The 20576-nt window shown below is 38.5% G+C and overlaps 1 protein-coding gene across 10 annotated transcripts in view; it reads left to right on the forward strand.

The window, feature by feature from the left end:
* Window positions 1–20576, forward strand: part of LRP1B (LDL receptor related protein 1B) — a 666036-nt gene that overhangs the window by 328856 nt on the left and 316604 nt on the right. For all 10 annotated transcript variants that reach the window (XR_011098017.1, XM_068687099.1, XM_068687103.1 and 7 more), the window contains 2 exons: window positions 15842–15961; window positions 17379–17507. Coding sequence is in view for 9 of the 10 variants with exons in the window: in XM_068687099.1 (XP_068543200.1) it covers window positions 15842–15961; window positions 17379–17507 (249 nt within the window). In the remaining variant the exon portion in view is untranslated. The remainder of the gene's footprint in view (window positions 1–15841; window positions 15962–17378; window positions 17508–20576) is intronic.

The following is a 20576-nucleotide window of genomic DNA, read 5'->3' on the forward strand; positions in this document are numbered from 1 at the left end:
AAGCCATTGATGGGCCTGGGAAAAACACAACATAAACATGTACTTTGTCTGTTTGAGCAGACCTTATTTTTCTTTGTTTGCAGAGATGATAGCTAAATTAATCACTTAAATTTAGATTTAAATGCATAAATCAAATATTTTCCTGAGATATGGTGAATAGCTGTAGTTCCCATCAAATAATTTCTTCTAGCAGCTAGAGTTAAGTGCTCAGTGCTTGTGAAATTCAACCAATTAATTTAGGACGTAAATGAAATAAAGGCTTTAGTTAGAAAAGAGGAATTTAGTTAGAAAAAGAGGACAAAATGTTGCTGAATACAGTTAATAGCTGGCTCCATATTAGAAGTATTTATCAGGTTTTAGGTTCCATCTCCAATCATTGGCAGAAAGCAAGGCCTTCAGAAAGAAAGATCCAGGTGTAGAAGATCAATATAGAAATACATGTACGTATGTAATTTACACTAAAAATCTAATGTTATCTGATACAAATGAATAAATATAATAAATCCATAACAAATCAGTTACAACAGCTGCCATGGTAGCTAAAGGAAAACCTGCCCCTTAGCCAAAACAAACCGACAGCAAAGGAATCCAGGAGATCCCAAGGTGCAGCAGAAGCACGAGTTGAATTCACGAGCAGGGTTACACCTTGGACTGCCTTGGAGTCAATTACCTACTCAGAAGGAGTGTTGCAGAGCTAAGGTTCCTGGCTGGAATAAACATCACTTTATCCAAAGAAATCCAGATGTGTTTGGGGCTGCTTTGTAAACGTGGGAAAAGCACAGAAATGCTGCTTTGCTGTTGGCACAAGCGAGGCCCTTCAGCTACCTGGAAGTAATGATGCACGGGTGCTACCAACCAGCTGCCCTACATTCTTTTGAGTATTGAGTTAGCCCACATCTGTGGAACAGGAAAAAAAATATAAATAAATAAATAAATTCAGTTGCACTGATAGTTTTTATGAAACAAATACATTTTTTTAATAGAATTTTATATCACATTAATGTACGAAAAAGTGGAGGTACACACTTTAAATTTAGCTACCACTGAAAATGCTTCCCCAATTTAATTTTCAATTTCTGTTTTCTTCATGAAAAATAGTATTATTCTGCACTGATTTTAAATCACCTCTTTAATTGCATTTTTATTTTTCACAGTAGTAATGTATTAAGAGTTTGTGGAGTAGAGATTTTGCTGAAATTCATGTGCTTAATAGTTTTTTATTAAAAGTCACTAAATAAATAAAGACTTTTTTTTCTTTTTTCTCAGCTACTCCAATGTTACCTTTAACTTTGGGCATACCTAAGCTTTTCCACTGGGCTTGGTAACAGAAAGAATTAAGATGACGATTAACAGCCTTGTGTAATGGACCAAGTTTATTTCACTTGTGTTTTGTAAATATGTGTGCATGCCTCTTCACATAAAACAGATAAACATGATTCAGGAAAATGGTTTGCCTCTTGTTCTTCAGTCTGATGAAGACCACAGAAAATAAACTAATAATGAGAACTTTTGTCCAATTTCAAAACCATACGTTATTAGGGCAAAACACATCTCATTATGAAAATCTTCAGATGACGTGCACAATTTACAGCATGCTGGAAACGGTCTCTTATAAGAATCATTTTCAAAGAAGTAAATATAACTATTCTTCATTTTTAAGTGATAATATTTAAAACTTAGTAAAAAGTTACTTAAAATAGTAAGAGAAGCAGAGATCCCCACCAAACCTGTTGCAGTACTCGTTGCATTGAGCCCCCCACTTGGCATGGTTGGACTGGCCTCTAAAAGAAGCTTTGGAAGAGAAAACTGGAGAAAAAAGAAAGAGATGCTCTTTCTCCCCTCACTTTTTCTTTTTTTCTCCCTCCAGAAGCCAGGCGAAAGCTGGGTTAACTTTTAATGTGCCAGAATATAGTAACCAAATGGTGAAGTAATACACGAAGCTCTTTTGTAAATACCAAGGCAATTCCTTATTTATTCTCCGGAGCTAGAAATAGGGGCTGATCTTTGTACTACAGTTTAGCCTCTAAAGCACATCACCTCAGTCACTCATTTTCCATTATCCGCTGCAGCTGTGCCTCTAATAATCTCAGGCTATGGCATGCTGAAATTGGTATCGAGAATTTTTATATCAGGTTATATCAACTTATCAGCTTTTTCTCCTTACGCCTTGGAGAATGAAGCTAAAGAGGTGGGCTGCGAGGATGGTGTTCATTTACATTGTCTCTACCAATAAAATGTGACTTCTGTGAAAGACTGCACGTTTTCCTCTTCATATATGTGTAAATTCATATATATGTAAAAGTGCATAAAGTTACATAAAAAATATAACCTTTACCCAACAATTAAAAAATTTGTGGAGCAGAGTAGATTCCTCACTGGAGTATGCTACTTAGCAGTTCCTTGCTTCAGAGGATGGTCTCAAGGAAGGGCTTTACTTGGGGCTGTAGAGACTTGAAGGGCTTTGGAAAAAAAGGTACTGAAACAACAGCTGGGGAACTCATAACAGAAAACAGTGGATGGCTTTGTCCTATGAAAAATATTTAGTAAAAATTAGATTAAGTTTTCCTATGTGTTATCTGTGCCTGGGTCAGTGCCATGTATGAGCAATACTGATAGGCAATTCTGAGCAGTGCAAGTTGCTGCTCTGGATAGATGACTGACTTACAGCTAAATGAAATAATGAATGAAAAGCAATTTTTGTGCTTCTGTTGCTTTCAATCTCGTCAGCGCTGAATCAATTACACATTGCCAAAGGCTCAAGTCTCGTTAGTTGGGTAAGATATAAGAAAAACAATGAGGAAAGATGAGTCATGGTAAAATGGTTGGAAACAGAACCGTACTTTACAAGGTTATTGCTAATTTCATGTTTTCAGTGGGCGCTTTAGGTATAAGTAGTTCTTGCAGAAAAGTTATAGCTAAATAATCCTAGTTGGATACAAGGTAAGATAAAAATAAAATGCCAAACAGACATCAGGAGAGTAGGTGTAATTCAGTTCTTTTCTAGGCTTTGGGATTTGAGGGCTCGTATTTTCTAGCTATTTTGAACGTGTGCATTTCTGCACACTCACATACATTCATGAGATAAGACTCACGGGTTCATAACACCCTGAGAAGTAAACTGATAAGAAAACCACTGGCAACATGTTTTTGAGAATTGGCAATTGTGAATCTTTGCAGACACTGGCAGCAATGTACAGCTCAGTGTGGGATTTGCCATGGGGTGGGCACCTCCAATGGGACAAACCCACTCCAGGAGCCACCTTGCAACCTGACTCTGCTTGCTGCAGAGAAGAATATAAAGGTTCAGCCTCTTTAGCTGGCAGACACTGTAAGTGGGGCTTGTAAAAAAAATGTGTCACTTATTCCAGCCCCTGCCACAGCTCAGAACTCCATATATCTGTCTCCCAGGAAAAAAAAAAAAAAAAAAAAAAAAACAACTATTGAGTAAGAATTTTATTTCTCCGGTATAGTTTTTCCTTGCTGCTAGTTTTTAATTCCCTTCTAGCTTAAAGTCCTCTCTCTTATCCTTCACTGGCTTTAGTTGTACACATAAAGAAATTCAGTTACTGAGTCACACATTTGGTTCTCTGGGATCTGTTGCTATTCAATCCCTTTATGTAATTGTTCCAAGTCCTTGGCTGAGTTTCCAGGCAGGCAGTGCCTCGTGAGCCTGAGGTTTCTGCTTGGCAATTTTTTTGAGGATTTTATCTATCAAGTGAAGTTGTATTCATGAAGAGAAGTAATTTCAGAGGTACTACTTCCATGAAGAGGCATGAAATTGGACGTTGGAAAAAGCTATTATAGGTGTCTTTTATGATTTCAAAATGATTTAATTATGTTTTTCCACATAACTGAGAAGGGAGCAAAGTAAATAAAGATGCTGGCTTTTTTTCCAGTATCAAGAAAAGAAAAATAATAATCTTCTGGGCTTTCTGGAATGTTTTAAGACTCCCACACTATTTCCAGGCCTACTGCACCATTATATCTGCAGTGTTAGCTGAGGCAACAGAAGAAAGGCACAGGCTAATCCGGTCCTTTTCCTCTACAAGCTGTCATTCCAGAAGAGGACCAAGATGTCTTCGTGTGCTACCTCAGGGGAAAGTGGCATTGCATCTGCTAGGCTGTATGTGTTTGAGACACAACGGAGAATGCCAACGTGCTGGGCAATAGACACTTTTTAATGCCTGTGTGAAAGTTTTGTATCCTGCTTTGCTCATTTAAGAGTCAGTCTGGCAAGACTGCCATACCATTTTCTTGCAGCAGGTTGCCAGCTAAAACCCCTCTACTCCTTGCATGCATCTTCTTCCAAATCTGTGACTGCTACTGCGAGAGAGCTCTTGCACATACCATTATTTCTCAGCAGCCTGTAACAGTCTTGGAGATTTTATTTTGAATAAAGGCTGGATATTTTAAAATATTTTTATTCTGATTCATAATATTAAAAATTTACTGTGAAGACAAAACAGAGCTGAAAGCAGAAAAGCAGCTCTTGTCCAGATGGGTTTAGTGCATAATAAATCGTGAGTTGAACACGTTTGTTATACCTGATTTTGGGCTCCACTGTTCAACGGTACCTGCATGTAGAATTACCTGGGATATTAATAATCCCGAGCAGTGTTGGTTTTGGTTTGGTTTTGTTGCATTTCTGTATTATCTTTGAACAAATACAGTCTTTTTTTTTTTTTCCTAACCTCTGCTACTGATATTCAGGACATTTCATTTCCACCAAGTTTATTCACTAATGAAACCTGGTCACTTAGAAGCCAGTACACTGTAGTTAGATAACAGTAAAAGTCATTCTTATTGAAATGTATTGCTTAATGGAATTTTAGTCTTTATTAAGCCGCATATCCAGTGGAGCAAGCAAGCTAAGTGCCCTACAGCATAAATGTATAATGCAGTCTTCAAGACACATTATTGTTATCCATACGCATAGCACTTTTGTGAATTATGTCTGTTTAAAATAATATGTAGTTGACCACCATCTGCCTGCATCTCACCACAGGTAATCAGAAAGTGATCAGTGATGGCTGAAAGGCTAAAAGGATGCCAAGGAGCAGCAGGCAATTAACCTTGCTTGATTTGAGGGGGATCGATAGGCACTCACGACCATTAGTGATATGCAGGCAAAGATGAGCCAATCTAAACCAAGAAGATTGGTGAGACTTATAGTGCCTTCAAGTGTGTCTTCCAAGTTGTAGAAAACATCAGAATACTGCTTTCTTTCACCTTGCTCAATGGTTTAAACATTACTGCCTGCAGAGATGGCATAAGGTCCAAGCCTAGGAATAAATGAAACACTTTCTATCGATTTCATTAGGCACAGATAGCAGTACTGAGAATTGCAGTATTAAGAATTTCAGCTGAAGCATTTTGTACAAGGTAATTGACTGAGGTTGGATGAATTAAGACCTCATGCGATGATCTGGGTCTGTGGTTATAGCACACAGCATCACTTGCTTTTACAGGTTACTGCTCTCTAGTATCTTCACTTAGTCACTCACTGGAGTGACTAATCAATCAGCTTTGGAGCAGTACAAGTCCTGATCTGTATACCAAAGTACGCAGAGCTACTGTGTTGGTCACTTTTTTCTGAGCAGTGTGGGTGCCTTGCTTTGAAGCTTATCCTTTGGGTTCATGGAGCAGAAAGGTTCCTTGTGTGAATGGTCTTCCATAATTCCTTTTTAATTAACACATCACTTACAAAAACTTCATAGTATTGTCCTGTTCTACTTTATGACAAAAATTGACTAGCATAAAATGGCAACAGACACCATGTTGACAACAATAGTCTCAGTCACAAGTCTTCATTGAAGATATTTGAAAAGAAATTTTTAGTTTTGGGCCTCAATAAAAAGGTTTTCATTCTACTCCATGGCTTCTCAATAAATATTATTTCAAAATATAAAAATTCTTATGTTTAGAGGAAACTCTCATCAGAATTGCTCTCTGAACTTCAAAAAGTTTTAGATATTTAGTATGAATTTGGCACTGGATTGCATTTTAACAAAAGATTTCTATTAAATCAGGTGTTATATGATGCCATAAAACAAATTTATATGAACTTTTTATTGCTTAATGTAAATGGACTTTAACACAATTATGGTTGAATGAAAAGTGCTGTATGAGGAGGTCAGATGTATTGGTCATCTACAAGAGACTCTTTTAAGACAGACATTGAACAGTGATTAAGACATAGTGTGATCTGGCTTCAAATCAAGTAGAGCTGGAAATCATAACCATTTATAAAACTACAGTAACAGGCACACCTCTTCCACTTGTTTCTTAGTCTTTGTTACCCAGTGGCTGGGTGAGATAGCTGGAGTCACAGGAATGGGCATCACTGGTGAACCTATACTAATGTTGTAGTGGGTCCCTATTAAAACAGAACACTGTGGGGCTTCAATTATCAATTAGTTAATACTTCCAGAGCACTCTGAGACTCACTGAATAGTTTTTAGTTTGAGCTGTTTTATTAAAAAAAAAAAAAGAAAAAAGCTTGAAATTATTACTACTTAAATACTTGCAGTAAATGGTTGGTGTAATTGACATGTAGATATTTGTATGCATATATTTTATTTATTTATTTATTTTTAAGTATAAAGCCTAATTTTAAAAAATGAATGCTCCGGAGATACAACAACAGTGTGTTTGAGCACATAAAAAATTAACATCAGCAAAATGTAGAATAAGGTCAAGTATATAAATATAGAGTGAACAAGATCATTGAAATACGTGATGGTTAAAGTGAGTGATACTTCAGAAGCAGAAGTGTAGGACAATGTTTCATCAGAGACTAAGCTTATGCATTACCTCTTATAAAATATAAAACTTTGCTTTTGCAGACAGGAGACTCTGCAACTTAATGTGGTTGATCTCACACTGAAGTACTTGGGGAGCACTTGCATGGTCCACGGCAATGTCCAGATCTTCCAATTTCTTTCAGCTTTAAGTAATACCAGTGCAAGGACTGTACGAGCATACCATATCAGTCCAGTCAGTGTATCATCTCTCCTCCACAACTCTTTGCGACTTTCACATCCAAAGATTAACTGTACAGAGTCTAAAAACATAAGTTGTACATTAAAGTATCACGTGGGATACTCACATTTGAGTGCCTGTCAATTATGAAATTTATTTTTTTTTTCCCTTCATTGGGTGAAAAGAGCACACCTTTCCTTTTTCCCAGTGTGTGACTTTGCTTTGTGTTGAATTTAGATGCCAGAGCTGACTCTGTTTATCTCCTAAGTAGATAGCTGACTAGTGCAAGTCTCGAAGGTGACATGCTGTATGCTTTGCCTGAAGAAATGGAGATTTACTGTGCAAGGATGAGCAGCCTCCTGCGGCCTGCCAACTCCATGCAGCTGTCACTGCTGGAAGGAAGTTAGGGTTAGAAGAGATGTGGGAGAGAGAGGAGATAGCAGCTTCCATGAGGAGCAGCCACTGCCTGATCTTCTTTCCCATCACCGTCTCACCTGCAGGCAGAGGGAGGGAAGAGAAAGCTCTTCCCCAGCTCCCCATCTTAACCTCCTTCTCCTCCTGTTGTCACCTGCCCTCTGCAGGTGGCAGTCAGTTGTGCCTCTTCCCTCTTCCCCTGTTTCAGACTGCTGCAGGATGAAGAGATGGTGGCAGATCTTTGCATGGAAGGGACAGCCTGTGAGACCCACAGACTCCCTGATGTTGACAGGGACCTTTGGGAGCCTCTAGCTGCTGAAAGCAGGGGCACCTAGATCAAGTTGCCCAGCACCATGTCCAGTCTGGGTTCGAATGTCTCCAAGGATGGAGACTTTAGAGCCTCTCTATGTCTCAGAGCCTCTTGCCAATCTGTTCTCTTTAGTCACCAGCAATAGGACCCATGGGAATGGTGTCAAGCTGAGGAAGGGGAGGTTTAAGCTAGACATCAGGAAGGGGTTCTTCACTGAGGGGGTTGTCATGCACGGGAACAGGCTCCCCAGGGAAGTAGTCACTGCACCAAGCCTGTTGGAGTTTAAGAAGCATTTGGACTGTGCTCTTAGTCACATGGTCTGAATATTTGGGACAGTGAACCTGCTTTAGTATGTATTCAACACTGTGAAAATACCTAAAACTTTACACTAGTTTATTTAAAAAAAAAAAAAAAAAAAAAAAAAAACATGTATTCATTAAAATCTATATTCTTTAAATCTATAGCTTGCATCCAGATTAATAGCCATATCAATGGTCTCATCCCTTTAGTCATGAAATCACTTGCCTATTTTGAATTTTCCCAGGTGAACTTCTCCCTAGTTTATGCTTATGCTTGTGTGTGGCAGCCAAGGTATAACTAAAACGGCAAAAGGTCAAAATAATGAGCCATTTCCACTGGTGAAGCTAATATTTTACTACATGCCTACTACTGCTGATCTCATCTTTTCAAATGTTTTGTGATGCTATGGTTGAAGAGCACCACATAAAACAAATTGTTTTGAAGCTCAGCCAAATATTGTAGGTCAAGATTTAGGCAGGAAGAAGTTTCAATAACACATCCTTGAAAAATAAATTTATTCGTGAATATTGTCCCAAGGTGCTGTTAGGTAATATTTTGAAGATGGATATTCTCACTTCTAAAAAGGAACATTGACTAGAGTATGAATTTGGAAGATTTGGTTTGCTTATTTAAGTTTTATTCCTCTTGTAACATTCCTTTTTTTTTTCTTTTTTTTTTTTTTCTTTTTTTTTCTGATTTCATTAGGTTGGAAATGACAGAAAAGGAAATATATCTTTTTTAAATAATATCTTGTTAATCACTTGTTACTCGGCAACTCAGCAAGACGTGCCCATTTTCATTGAACAATAATCACAGTAAGACACTTCTGGTTTTGAGCAGACAAGTTCATTAAACAAGACGTGTAATTTTCTTCTAATCATAAAATAGGCAAATGCACTTTAATGTCTATTTAAAATAATACATTAAGTTGTTCAACAACAGTCTATGTGCCAGCATAGACTGTGATGGGAAAATAGATCCGACGGAGGGCCGAGATACATCAGGTAGAATTTATGAAGTTCTTACCAATGACAATTTACATGACAGAAGCTCCTGCCCAGCTTTTACAGGAGAGCGCTGTGCTTTTAGCACTTGCTCAGGAGATGAAACCCAGGAATACCCATGTGTGCCTTCAGCCCAGGGGCTATCCACACCTCACAGCACATCAGTGCATCAGTGCTCCCCCGCAGGATGCACCATTCACCATGTGGTACGAAATGGAAGGCATCCTTGTGTGGAATCAGTGCCACAGGGAGTCTGGGTTTTGTGGGCTCAGAGTCATACCTTAGAGTATGACTCTGTTGCCTGATGATTATAGCAATGGCAAAGGGCAGAAATACTGCAGTCTTTTAGTATCTTTTATCCAGTAACTGTTTTATGGAAAATTCAGGAGCAGCCTGGTACCCAGCACAAAGCGCCGTTCTCAAACCAGCCTTAGGAGAAGATTCTGCACTCTGGAGCTGAAGCAAGTGGAGTTTCTTCTGAGCAGTCCAGGCTCAGATGTCTAAGCTCTGTGAAGGAAAATGAAGGATTTCAGTTATACCCAGGGCTTACAACTTCCTTCAGGCTGTTCAGTGTGCAAGGTTTTTAGGTTACCGTGCAGGGTGGCTGTTTCCTTGTCTGCACACTGTATAGAAAACCTTTATTGCCAACTGATCTCTGGGGCTGGGAACCTGGAGGCTGGCTTGCAGACCTTACCTGTAAATGTCTCAATTTTTAAGGCTTCTAGCAATTGTTTCTAAACTGGTGGTTTATTTGGGGGATGAATAAAAAACATCATTAGTCTTGTCCCAAGCCTCCTGACCACAAGTTACAAAACAACAGTCAATCACCTGGTCCCCAAATGCAGAGGCTGCAGCTTTACCTGAAACAGAGAAGAGGTGCAGGAATTTATGTATGTATTTATTTATGTATTTTGCCTAAAGGTTTTTTGTGTCCCCTCCCAGTCTTGCATGTTGTTTGGAATTTGACTCCTGCTTCAATGCTGAACTTTGGCTGGGGTCACCCGTAGCAGGAGTACAAGGTTATGAATCTGATCTTAGATTTCCAAATCTCTTTCTCAGTGGTATATCTACCATAACAGAGTTATGGGCCGAGGAGCGTGACAAAGATCATTATACTTTTGTCATATTTTTATGGTATGATAGTCAAAGCCAATAAAATGACCAACGAATGTAAGATTAAAACAGGCTGCATTATTTCGATCTAGCAATTGAATTCTATCAATCAAACTACCCTTTTCTGTCAGAGAAGCAAACTGTAGAGCTTTATCTTGTGTAACCAAAAAAAAACAAAACCAACAAAAACTAAAACAAACAAACAAAAAAAACAACAACCTTGGGGTAAATTGCATTAGAGAGTCTAATATATAAAAAGAATTGTACTTCAAAAAAATAGAAAATGAACTAGAAAAGAAAAATAAGGTTTACAGCATATGCGTGATAAGGACAGTCTAGACATCAGTGTATGAATATTGAATCATAAAAGCTGAGTGAATAACACAGTGATAAGATCAAGTATATTCATGAAACACAAAGCTGCCAAAAAGAATCCGAATATTTAAGAGAAACAAATACGCGTGTGGAGTACAATTAGAAGACTAATTCAGTAACAAGTTCCCATAAGTTTTCCTTTGGGTATGTTTCAGAGACAAGGAAAAAAAAAGAATTAATCTTAGTTCCATAATGAAAAATGATATTTTAGCATAAGATGGTGTGTTGCTTGAGGAATACAGTAGCAGAAAGAACCTCCTGGGTCATGAATGCAGTGTCTGGTGTTTCGGGGGCCTTTCAATATGCTGTTTTTCATGAATTTATCATGATCCATGTTGAAAACATTCATTTTCTGTCCCTGCTGCTTCCATTCAAAGAGCAGTTCCAGAACCTGATTACAGTGATAGTTGAGAACCTCTCCTTTTCAGCCCAAATGTATTAATGAACAATTTATACCCATTTGTACTTCCACCAGTAACCCTTTAGCTTAAATAGTCTCTCTTTCCCCACTGTTGAGCCTCTGATATATTTATGACTGCCTGTGGTTTTCTGCTCCCAACACTAACCAACAAAGAAACTTAGTCTGCCCTCGAGTCACAGCTCCACTGCCAGTCCCTGAAGCCTTTTTCTGAGCCTGCTCAAGTCTGGGTTTATCCTCCAGGTACCCATTGGGTGGGCACAGCCTCCAGCAGCTGCATTCAGCAAGAAAAGGATTTGCTGGTGTCCTGGCCCTTGGTATCATGGCTTTCTCTGTGGGAAGGACACATCCTGATGCTTCCAGAGCTGCATTTGCTTTTTCCCCAGGCAGCATGGTGCTGGTAGTTCACAGCCATCCCCTGATGAACTATTTGACAAGAATCCCTCAGTTCAAATTATTAAGTCCCAAACTGAGTGCAGAATCTCTGCTATTATTCCCTAAGCAAATTATCTTGATCTCAGAACCACAAACTTCAGGCAATTGCTTTTACTTAATCTGGCTGTGTATCACTGGTGCTTATCAGCATTGTGTGATCAGCTAATTTTAACGTAGTGTGCTACGATGTTGTCTGTACTCTAGCCTCATTACAAAAAGAGCTGTACAGGATTTGTATATTACGCATGCACTAATGAAATGTAACTGGGAACCCCCTGCAGCCAAAAAGTCTTATTATCATCAAAATGGCTCAAAAATTATGGCATCTAAATACATGTTAATGTGAATCTAGTCTTCTTCCATCCTCTCAGGAAAGGGAAGTCTCACTGAGGCATCTTCTTAAATCCATTCTAGTGTTCAACAATCCTTCATAGGCAAAAAAACACACAGAATTAAGAAAGTGCAAGCTGAAAACAGTCAAAACATATAAGTTTAACAACCACGTGTGAACCTGGTGTGTACCCTGTGTCAGTTGAGGAGGAACTGATAAAAAGGTTAGATCAATTGGTTAATTCTTTCATTAAAAAGCTATGCAAGAGAGGATAGTTCCTTATATCATTCCTTTCGGATGAACTATGATAAGCAGTGTATTTCCTTGAACACGGAAGGGATAAATGAAGGCAGGATTTTATTACTATGAAATCCTGTGGGAGCAGTACGTCCAAAAAACTTACAGCTCCTCTGGGTCTTTGTCAGAGGTATATCATATCAGGTGAGAGGCTATCAGCAGTGTCTTGTCCTGATGGACTGCTCTCCTTTGGGTCTGGTACCTGGGAGTCAGAGGAATAAGAAAGTCAGCACAAGATTGACATGGGGGTATTTGGGAAAGCAGGGGAGCTTTTGTGGTAGAGCTGGAGCTCTGCTTTAGAGAGCTTCTTCCATGGGACTTAGGGAAGAAAAAAATGCTGCCCTGAATGTCTCTGGGGGCAGAAAGAAAACACTGGACAAAATGACCTAAAGCAGCGCAGGATGAATTGGCATTATGACCCAGGCCTGGGGAAAATAGAGCACCCTAAAGGCACTCACATGCTTCTGCTACCCTGCGTCTCTGCAAATCTCACAGCTTGCTCTGCCACTCCTGGTCTTGAGTTGTGGGTCTCCTTGTGAGCTTTAAAGCTTACTTCTGCTGCTTTCCCTCAGTTTAGCTTCTTCCTTTAAATCTTGCAGCAGAAATAGTGTGCTTTGACAAATACAGGTTTCCGTAGCTGTGTTAAAAATGCAAAGCTTGGTGATGCTCATTCTTCACTGCCTGCATCCTTTGTAAACCAATTCACGTTCAGAAAGGGAGACCAGAGTGGGAACAGAATTTTACTTAATCCTAAAGCAAGGTAGGAAGGACAAGAAATGAGGATCCCTGTTCTCTAGTTCTTTACATTTCCTATCTGGAACATTAGAAATATTGATGTTCACTGCTTTATGATTTTTCTTTGCCTCCTCACCTCTTCCCATACAGTCTGCTACAAATCTAACCAAACCATAAATGTACACACTGTCTTCCATGGCATGTCCTTCAATACTTCAAACATTTCCAGGGGCAAGCTAACTCCATTTTCTCCCCAAAGGTTTTTAGGATCAGTTACTTAAAGTGAAGAAAACAAAAGAGCCAGTAAAATAGAAAATAGATTTATTTACCCTCAATGTTGTTGTTGTATTTTGTGTTTTTCCGCTCGTGAATTCCCCTGGCAGGTTTCGCAGCTCAGCAGTAGAGCAAAAATGTTTGGGGGCACAGAGGTGTCTGTCAGACAGGCAGCAAGGAAGCTCTGCACTCGAGCAGTGCGTGGAGGCCACTTGCTGCTGTAATAATCTGACTGATAATTTAGTGGAGGGAAATGGTTTTAAGTTTTTAAGTCAGAAACATATGGCAGTCGACATCGCGTCTTAAATGGATTTGTAGGAAAGTCTGGTGTGCTTGAAGGACTCCCGGCGGCCTCGCTGGGAAACTGGTGAAAGAAGTTTTAGTGTAAAACCTGGGAAAATGATAGGTTGCTTCTTGTCAGAGCTGGTTAAAATGCAAGAAGACATTTTGTTTTTCTCCCTGTTCCAGTTTTAACTTTCTCAGACTGTTATTGACAGGGGACCAGGAAATGTGTCTTTTGAGAAAACTCATTTGAAAAATAGTCTCTTACTTGATCAGCGGATCAACTTGATCAGACAGCATTTGTACCCAAGTGAGCGTAAGGAGTTGTGCAAGAGGAGGCAGTTTTAGCAGAACACCTTCTCGGAGAAGCCCTTTCTAAAAACACAGCAGATGGGATGAGGACACCAGCAAAGTTGTGATAGACAGTGTGAAAAATAGAACTGTGTGCAAAGAATGAGGGATGAGATACGCGACAAGAAATATTTTTGGCAGAAATGGGCTATGTGCAGTACTTCATTTATACTTACTGTAAAGAAAATGCAACTGCTTTGTTGGTAAAAGCCATCCCCATGATACTGCAATAATTTAGAATCAATGAAATGCAACAGTTTTTGTAAAAATAAGGAGCAGGTAGGCTGCTTTTATTCACTTTCCTCTAATGGATCTCACTTTCCAATTTACTGTTGCCATTCTCTAGCAGCCTTTTCTGGCTGTGTGCAGGTCCCGCTATTCCAGTTGAAGCTGCTGGCTATCTGTATCCATTATGGAAAGAGTGCAAACAAGCCAAGTCCCATTTGTGAGTCAAATAGTTATCATCCGGTAAAAGCTACCGGCTGTACAGCATAAGACAAATATTTGAGGAAGAAAATTATAGGTTGTAAAGGATGGTCGATCCGTGTTTGCTTAGAAAATGAAATGTATATGTCGATTTTGTGCAGATAGAAATATTAAATAAACAGATAGCATATAATCAGCCTCCACTCCAGCTACACACCTCGGCATGCGGCCCCATTTCAGGTTACCTCTGGGGAAATTTCCTTGTTTGCATTCTGAATGGGACTTGTTCTTGGAAGGATGTAATAGATTTAAGGACTGGACTAGGGACAAGACGCCAACAAAGCAAGCTGCGGCCAAAATGTGTTACCTTCCTATTCACAAGGGCACACGAGGCAGAGAAATAACCCACAAACCACTTAGCAAATGGGCAGATTTGGACAATAGATGATTTACCAGCCTCTTAGTCAGTCTGCGGATTGTATGGCCTGTAGAATTCTAGGGAGTATCCTCTTGTGACACCTCTTTCTTTCTTTCTTTCTTTCTTTCTTTCTTTCTTTCTTTCTTTCTTTCTTTCTTTCTTTCTTTCTTTCTTTCTTTCTTTCTTTCTTTCTTTCTTTCTTTCTTTCTTTCTTTCTTTCTTTCTTTCTTTCTTTCTTTCTTTTTTTTTTTTTTTTTTCAATACAGTAAGCAGTAACTTTGGGTGGCACATCCACTTTTCTTCCAAAGTTTCCTCTTTATTTTGACACCAGCAGCCCCAGGTTTCAGATGCTGATGCTGATTCTTCTTCATATTAATTTTCACTCTAGACCCCAGTAGAGCTTGATGAATAACAACCACACAGATTAAAACTGCCCACATATTAAACTACAGAACTCTTTTTCTTTAGGACATTCCCAGTCACTTGAAGCCGGCCCTATAACAGAACCTTTCTCTTTCCATTTTCAGTTTACTTTCTGATCCATCTGCATGTAGTTTCGAAAAATACCTTCAGATAAGCTTTTACAGCTGTTTTCCACAATCCTTTTCTTATTTTCCTGTAGGGAAAAAAGTTCATTAAAATACTCTTTTTTTTTGATTAGCAGAATAATTGATACACTTCATCCAGCTTGGGGCTGAGAAATGTTTCCCTATTTTTATATTTCTTCTAGCTGTTAGCATCATTCCTTGTACTGATGGTATGTGTTTCAGCAATAGATGCTGTGAAGGACTTCAGTAGTAATGACATATATTATGTCCAGTGTTTATCCAACAGTACATGTCCAACATTAAATTATTGAGCCAGAACACATGCCCATTGATTACTGTAAAGGTTATATGCGTATCAGTAAATCAAGACAAGCTTTCAAAAGATCAATTGATATGACAAGTAGGGAAGACAAAGATGTTGAGATCTTTTTCATAATCTTTGCTGTTTTTATGACTATAATATTATTTTTTTTAGGTTTGGTGTTTTATTTATTTATTTTTATTTTTTTCCAAATCATTGCTTAAAATATGACTGATGTGTGAAAAAGAGACATCTAAGCAGAACAACGGTGCACCTTGATAATATATTTGTGAGCACCTTTTGGTAGAAATGGAATGCTGATTTATTATCTTGCCAAAATACAGTTTTCAAAGCAAGCATTTTCCAATGTGTTTGTCCTATTTCAAACAACAGCTGGTTGTGGTGTTTCCTTTCTGAGAGGTGCATTTGCACACACACACACATATACATATATGTTGTTGAAGTTTATGATATAGGAATAATAAATTAGCATTTATTAACATTTTGCTCTAAATAATACTATTTACAGAATTGCTACCCAAGTGCCAACAGATGAATTGCCAATACAAATGCGCCATTACCAGGAATGGCACCAGGTGCTACTGTGGAGATGGATATGAAACAAGCAGTGATGGAAGAAGCTGCACAGGTAAACAAGAAAGATGCTGTAGGATTGACACACGGGTTTCTTAATGGCTCCTCGATGGCTGTCAGGTGCAGAGAACCAGTGGTGGGCTGCCACCTTAGGTCTGGGAGCCATGCAGGCAGGCTAACAGTGCTGGTGATCATGGATGAGCTGTTGTGCTCACAAGCTTCCTTCAGTGGTGTTCATCAGGGAATGAGCATGAACCTGTGGGATCAGACAGAGGGAAAGAGCCCCACTCCATAATGAGGGTCTGGTCTTCCCTGCTGACTCCTTGATGTTCTTGTGCCTGTGCCCCAGCAGCAGCTGTTCCTAACTTACTGGGATGAAAGCATCCTCTGCCAGACCAGAGGATGTGAGAGTCTTTCCCTTTTCTTTCCCTTTGCTCAAATGAGCCTGCAGCTCGTTTGTGCAAGCTGCTCTCCAGACCTTACTGCCAGGAGAATTGCGGAGAGTTGCAGTGTTTCGCCTCATGCCCATAAAGTCACATCTAGATTAGAATTTGATAAATGAACCCTCCCAGATCATACAACTTATAAAGGAATGTTATTTTGGCATAATTAAATGCGGGCTGAAATTGGTGTTCTTTTCCATTTTTAAAATATATGACTTTTTAATTCTCTATCCAGGTATTTGTTTCTTGTTTTATTTTTTTTCTCTTTTTATAAGCAGATTGGAGTTCTGCTGCCTTATGTATGTGCTCACTACCAATCACTCCTCTACACGTAATAGTGCTAAGCCAGATTCTTCATAAATGTAATTTATTCTAAGTTCTTTTGCTCTATGGTTGTCATGTTTTGTGATTGAAAATATATCTGAGGAAATAATTTCAACAGCAGGTTTTTTTAAATGTCAGTTTATTACTTAAACCCTCAACCACTGTTAAATAGCATGTCTTGAGTTTATGGTATTATGCCTATATACCCTACTTGAGAAAACTGTTCTTTAGATTAGAGAAATATATAGTTTTTGATGTAGTGGATGATGGTTTAATGTAGAAGTTGTGACAGTTCATTTAAGGAACTGTAAGACATTTCCAGCACAAATAGGTTGAGAAGGATAATCAATTTTCTCCCCTGAAATGTTGTCTCAGCCACAGCCCTTATAATTTTAAATACAAGTGTTTTCTAGTACTAACAAGAGTCCGGATGTCTCCCTAACATGATGTAGACATTGGATGCTAATTGAACAAATTAAGGTTTTAACTTTAAAAATAAACAGTAATTTAACTCAAGAACTCCTGGCCTTCTGTTTAGTTGCTGGGGTAATTTCAACAGCCAATATTGGTAATAAGGTCATGGCTTGAGAAGATGAATACTTAAATACCATAATGATTTAATGGATCAAACTTTCCTCATTTTTTCTTTTATTATTATTATTATTTCTGTTATTCTTAAACAAGATCTCATTAATGTCCCTTTAGACTTGAATGAATGTAATACATATGGAAGCTGCAGCCAGATGTGTATAAATACAGAGGGATCGTACACTTGTAGCTGTGTGGAGGGCTACGTACTTCAGCCTGACAACAGATCTTGCAAGGCCAAAAACGGTAAGTTTTAACATCTTTTTACCTTAATGAAAATAATTTCTGTTTTGGTCCTGTATAAACAATATATATGAAAATATAGATAGAAGAGCACATAGAAGATATGACTTGAAGTCCTTCACTGTATTACAAAGAACAACACAACAACTCTAGAACAACTTTTCACATATTATGACAATACTCCAAGGGAAATCTTGGTAGTTATTATATGGTTGTTATTAATTAAATTGATATACTCAGTTCAGCCAAGATTAGAATAGTCCCCAATTTCCCTCTTCATAAATAAATCAAAGGTTTTTCCTCACACAAACAAAATAGGCTGTTTACTCTGGGAAGACAGCGGAGGTAGTGAGGAGGCAGAGGAAATGATCACAAGGTAATTGTACCCTTAGGATGAAAAAAGACATGAGATTGCTTTGTCCTTGTAATATCCCAAGAGGTGAATTTCAAAATACAGATATTCACACTAGACTTTTTTTTTTTCTTTTTACCTCATAGTTTCATTAGCAGTAGTAAATTGGGTATTTGAGGAAATTAGTGAATTTTGTTTAATGAAGCAATACTTTACAAAGAATTTTCATACTCTGCATGCTGACTTAACAATGCTTTTATGATAAAAAAAAAAACACTTTCTTGATAATTTTTTTTTACATCCATGATGATTCAACAGCCCAGCATAAAGCTATGTTTGTTATATATTTTTGAGTATTTGTAGCTATTTTATCATGATAAAATGTGAAAGTCTACTGTTTTCTTGAGGCTACCTCAAGCATTGCTAAGTATGTTCTGACTTGAGCACTAATAAGTTACATGTTTTTGTATTGCTTGTATCAAGTTTTATATTGATCCACATAACATGGCTGCGTGATTTTTTTATTTATTTATTTTTTTTAATACACAGATAAGTGTTATGAGATAAGAAAGACCATTAAAGTAAAAATATTTTAATACTTTTCTTCCTCCACTGCATGGAAGTGAATATCACTGTTCCAGGTCAGGAAATTCTTGTGGTGCCAGTGTTGGGTTTGAGATGAGCCTTTGAGTTTCCTTTCTTACATCTAGCAGAGTGTGTAACTCAGTGTTGTAATGAGGTGTCAATATCTTGTTGGTCTTGGTGAAATAAATCACATCATCTATTAACAGAGAATAACTATTCCTCTGTCTTTCTTAGTGTTTTGTCATGTTTGCTTTATGGTAGTTTTAATCTTTTTTGTTATTTTCAGCATGTGGTCACTAATCATTAACCATAGAAATCACAGCAGGATAGTGCAAATCAAGATCATGGCACTGCACAGACATGAGTGTTGCTCGTTATGTTGGTTTTGTGTGTAATCATAATTTTTCTTTGAAGTAAGGCTGGATTCAATTATCAATATGTTGAACAGTGGAGCTAAACTCTTCATAGAGCACAGAGGTCAAAGAACTTTCTGGCATAGTGATGATGGTGCTTTTAGCAGAGAATGCTGCAAGAGCTACAGCGACCTGTAACAGTTTATGCTGTTTTACAGGGCACAGTTTACAGTGTGGAAAATAGTGACGTTTCCATGTACCAGGATGTAGCTTTCCTTAAGCATTCATGTTCATAGCTTCACCGATGATACAAATTGCTTTCACAGGTTGCTGCCAAGCAGGGTCAAAAGCAAGGTGCTGCCCTGTTCAAAAAAAAAAAAAAAAAAAATAATTGGGGAGCAAGCAACGAGGAACCAGTCCTCCCAAAAAGTGTCTAAAATTGTGTAATGGATCACAGGTTAGGCAATGCCATTCTGTGAGCAAAGGGAGAGGTACAATCCTGGTATGTATAAGAAGTATTATGACTTCAAAATAATCCTAATGCTTACTCAACACTGGGAAGTCATCAGCTGGAATGTGACATCCAGAGAGGGACATCATGCAAAGCAGATGTGGACCAATAGAAGAGAATCCAGGGAAAAGGTTGTATCTAAGGAAAAAAAAAAAAAAAAAAGCTCTTAGAAAAAATAATCAACTTTTTAATTTCCTTAAAAAGCCTAAGGAGAATAAGGATGGAAAGAGCGAGCTACCCATTTAGTCTGCATTTGACAAAAGCAGTTGTCAAATTCATAAAGAAAATGAACTAAAGAATATTCTGTGTGCAAAAGGTATGAAAGATAAGAAGCAATAAAGGTTTAAGTTAGCTTAGGCATTATGTAGAGCTTTCTGATGTTAATAACAGCAGTTCTGCTGCGAATATAAATTGCCATCCATGGTCCTAGGTACAGCACAAGAGGTAACTATGGAGCCCTGTGCCACGATTTTGTTGCCTCTGTAACCTGAGTGAGAGGTTTCTGAATCCTTACAAGAGACATGGGGGAACTTGTGGAGGCCCAGTTCCTAAGGTGCTGAGCAGGGGAGATGTGTTTGTGTGCTATGGCCTGCAGGTGGCCACTGGAGGCCTCCTCAGCCTCTTCCACAAGCCCCAAACCCATCCACTCACAGCAGCCTGGCCGCATGTGGTCCGCCAGGTACAATTTGCAGAGCACCTCACACAAGCTGCTGTTTTTCTGCCCTTCAGGCAGCCAAATGCTTGGCTGTGAAGGTGGGGAGGTTCGTCTCTCATTAGAGCCTGCATTTTTCTTCCTCAGCTCATTTACATAACTTTGGAGCCTGAAACTTTTAGCTGCACAGCACCTTTGGGAAGGATGTTAAAAAAAGTATCAAAACAGCTGGGGGCACACCATGTTTCTTTCTCCTGACTTCTTAACCACGCTTTCTTTTATGAATAAAGAAGCAGTTAATGACTTCTTCTAAGGTGAAAATGAAACAAAATGTGGCTTTGCTGAACAGAGTTATGGAAAAGCTTTGTTTGCCAAGTCTGTATGCCTATACTGTAAGGCCTGCATTGGATATGAAGGATATTTAAGAAAACAAAGTGACAGATTCAGAAATCTTAAGCTGTTGAAACAAAAAATCACTTTCTTCCAAAATTCCTCATATTTTTTATACCCTCATAGGCCATCTATAAAGAAATACCATGTGATAAGAAGCATTTGTTGTGTGGTTAAAGAGGGTGGAAGTGATAATGATTCAAGTACAAACCTGTTCCTGACATTCATC

This window comes from Anas acuta, chromosome 6, assembly GCF_963932015.1.
Source record: "Anas acuta chromosome 6, bAnaAcu1.1, whole genome shotgun sequence".
Lineage (NCBI taxonomy): Eukaryota > Metazoa > Chordata > Aves > Anseriformes > Anatidae > Anas > Anas acuta.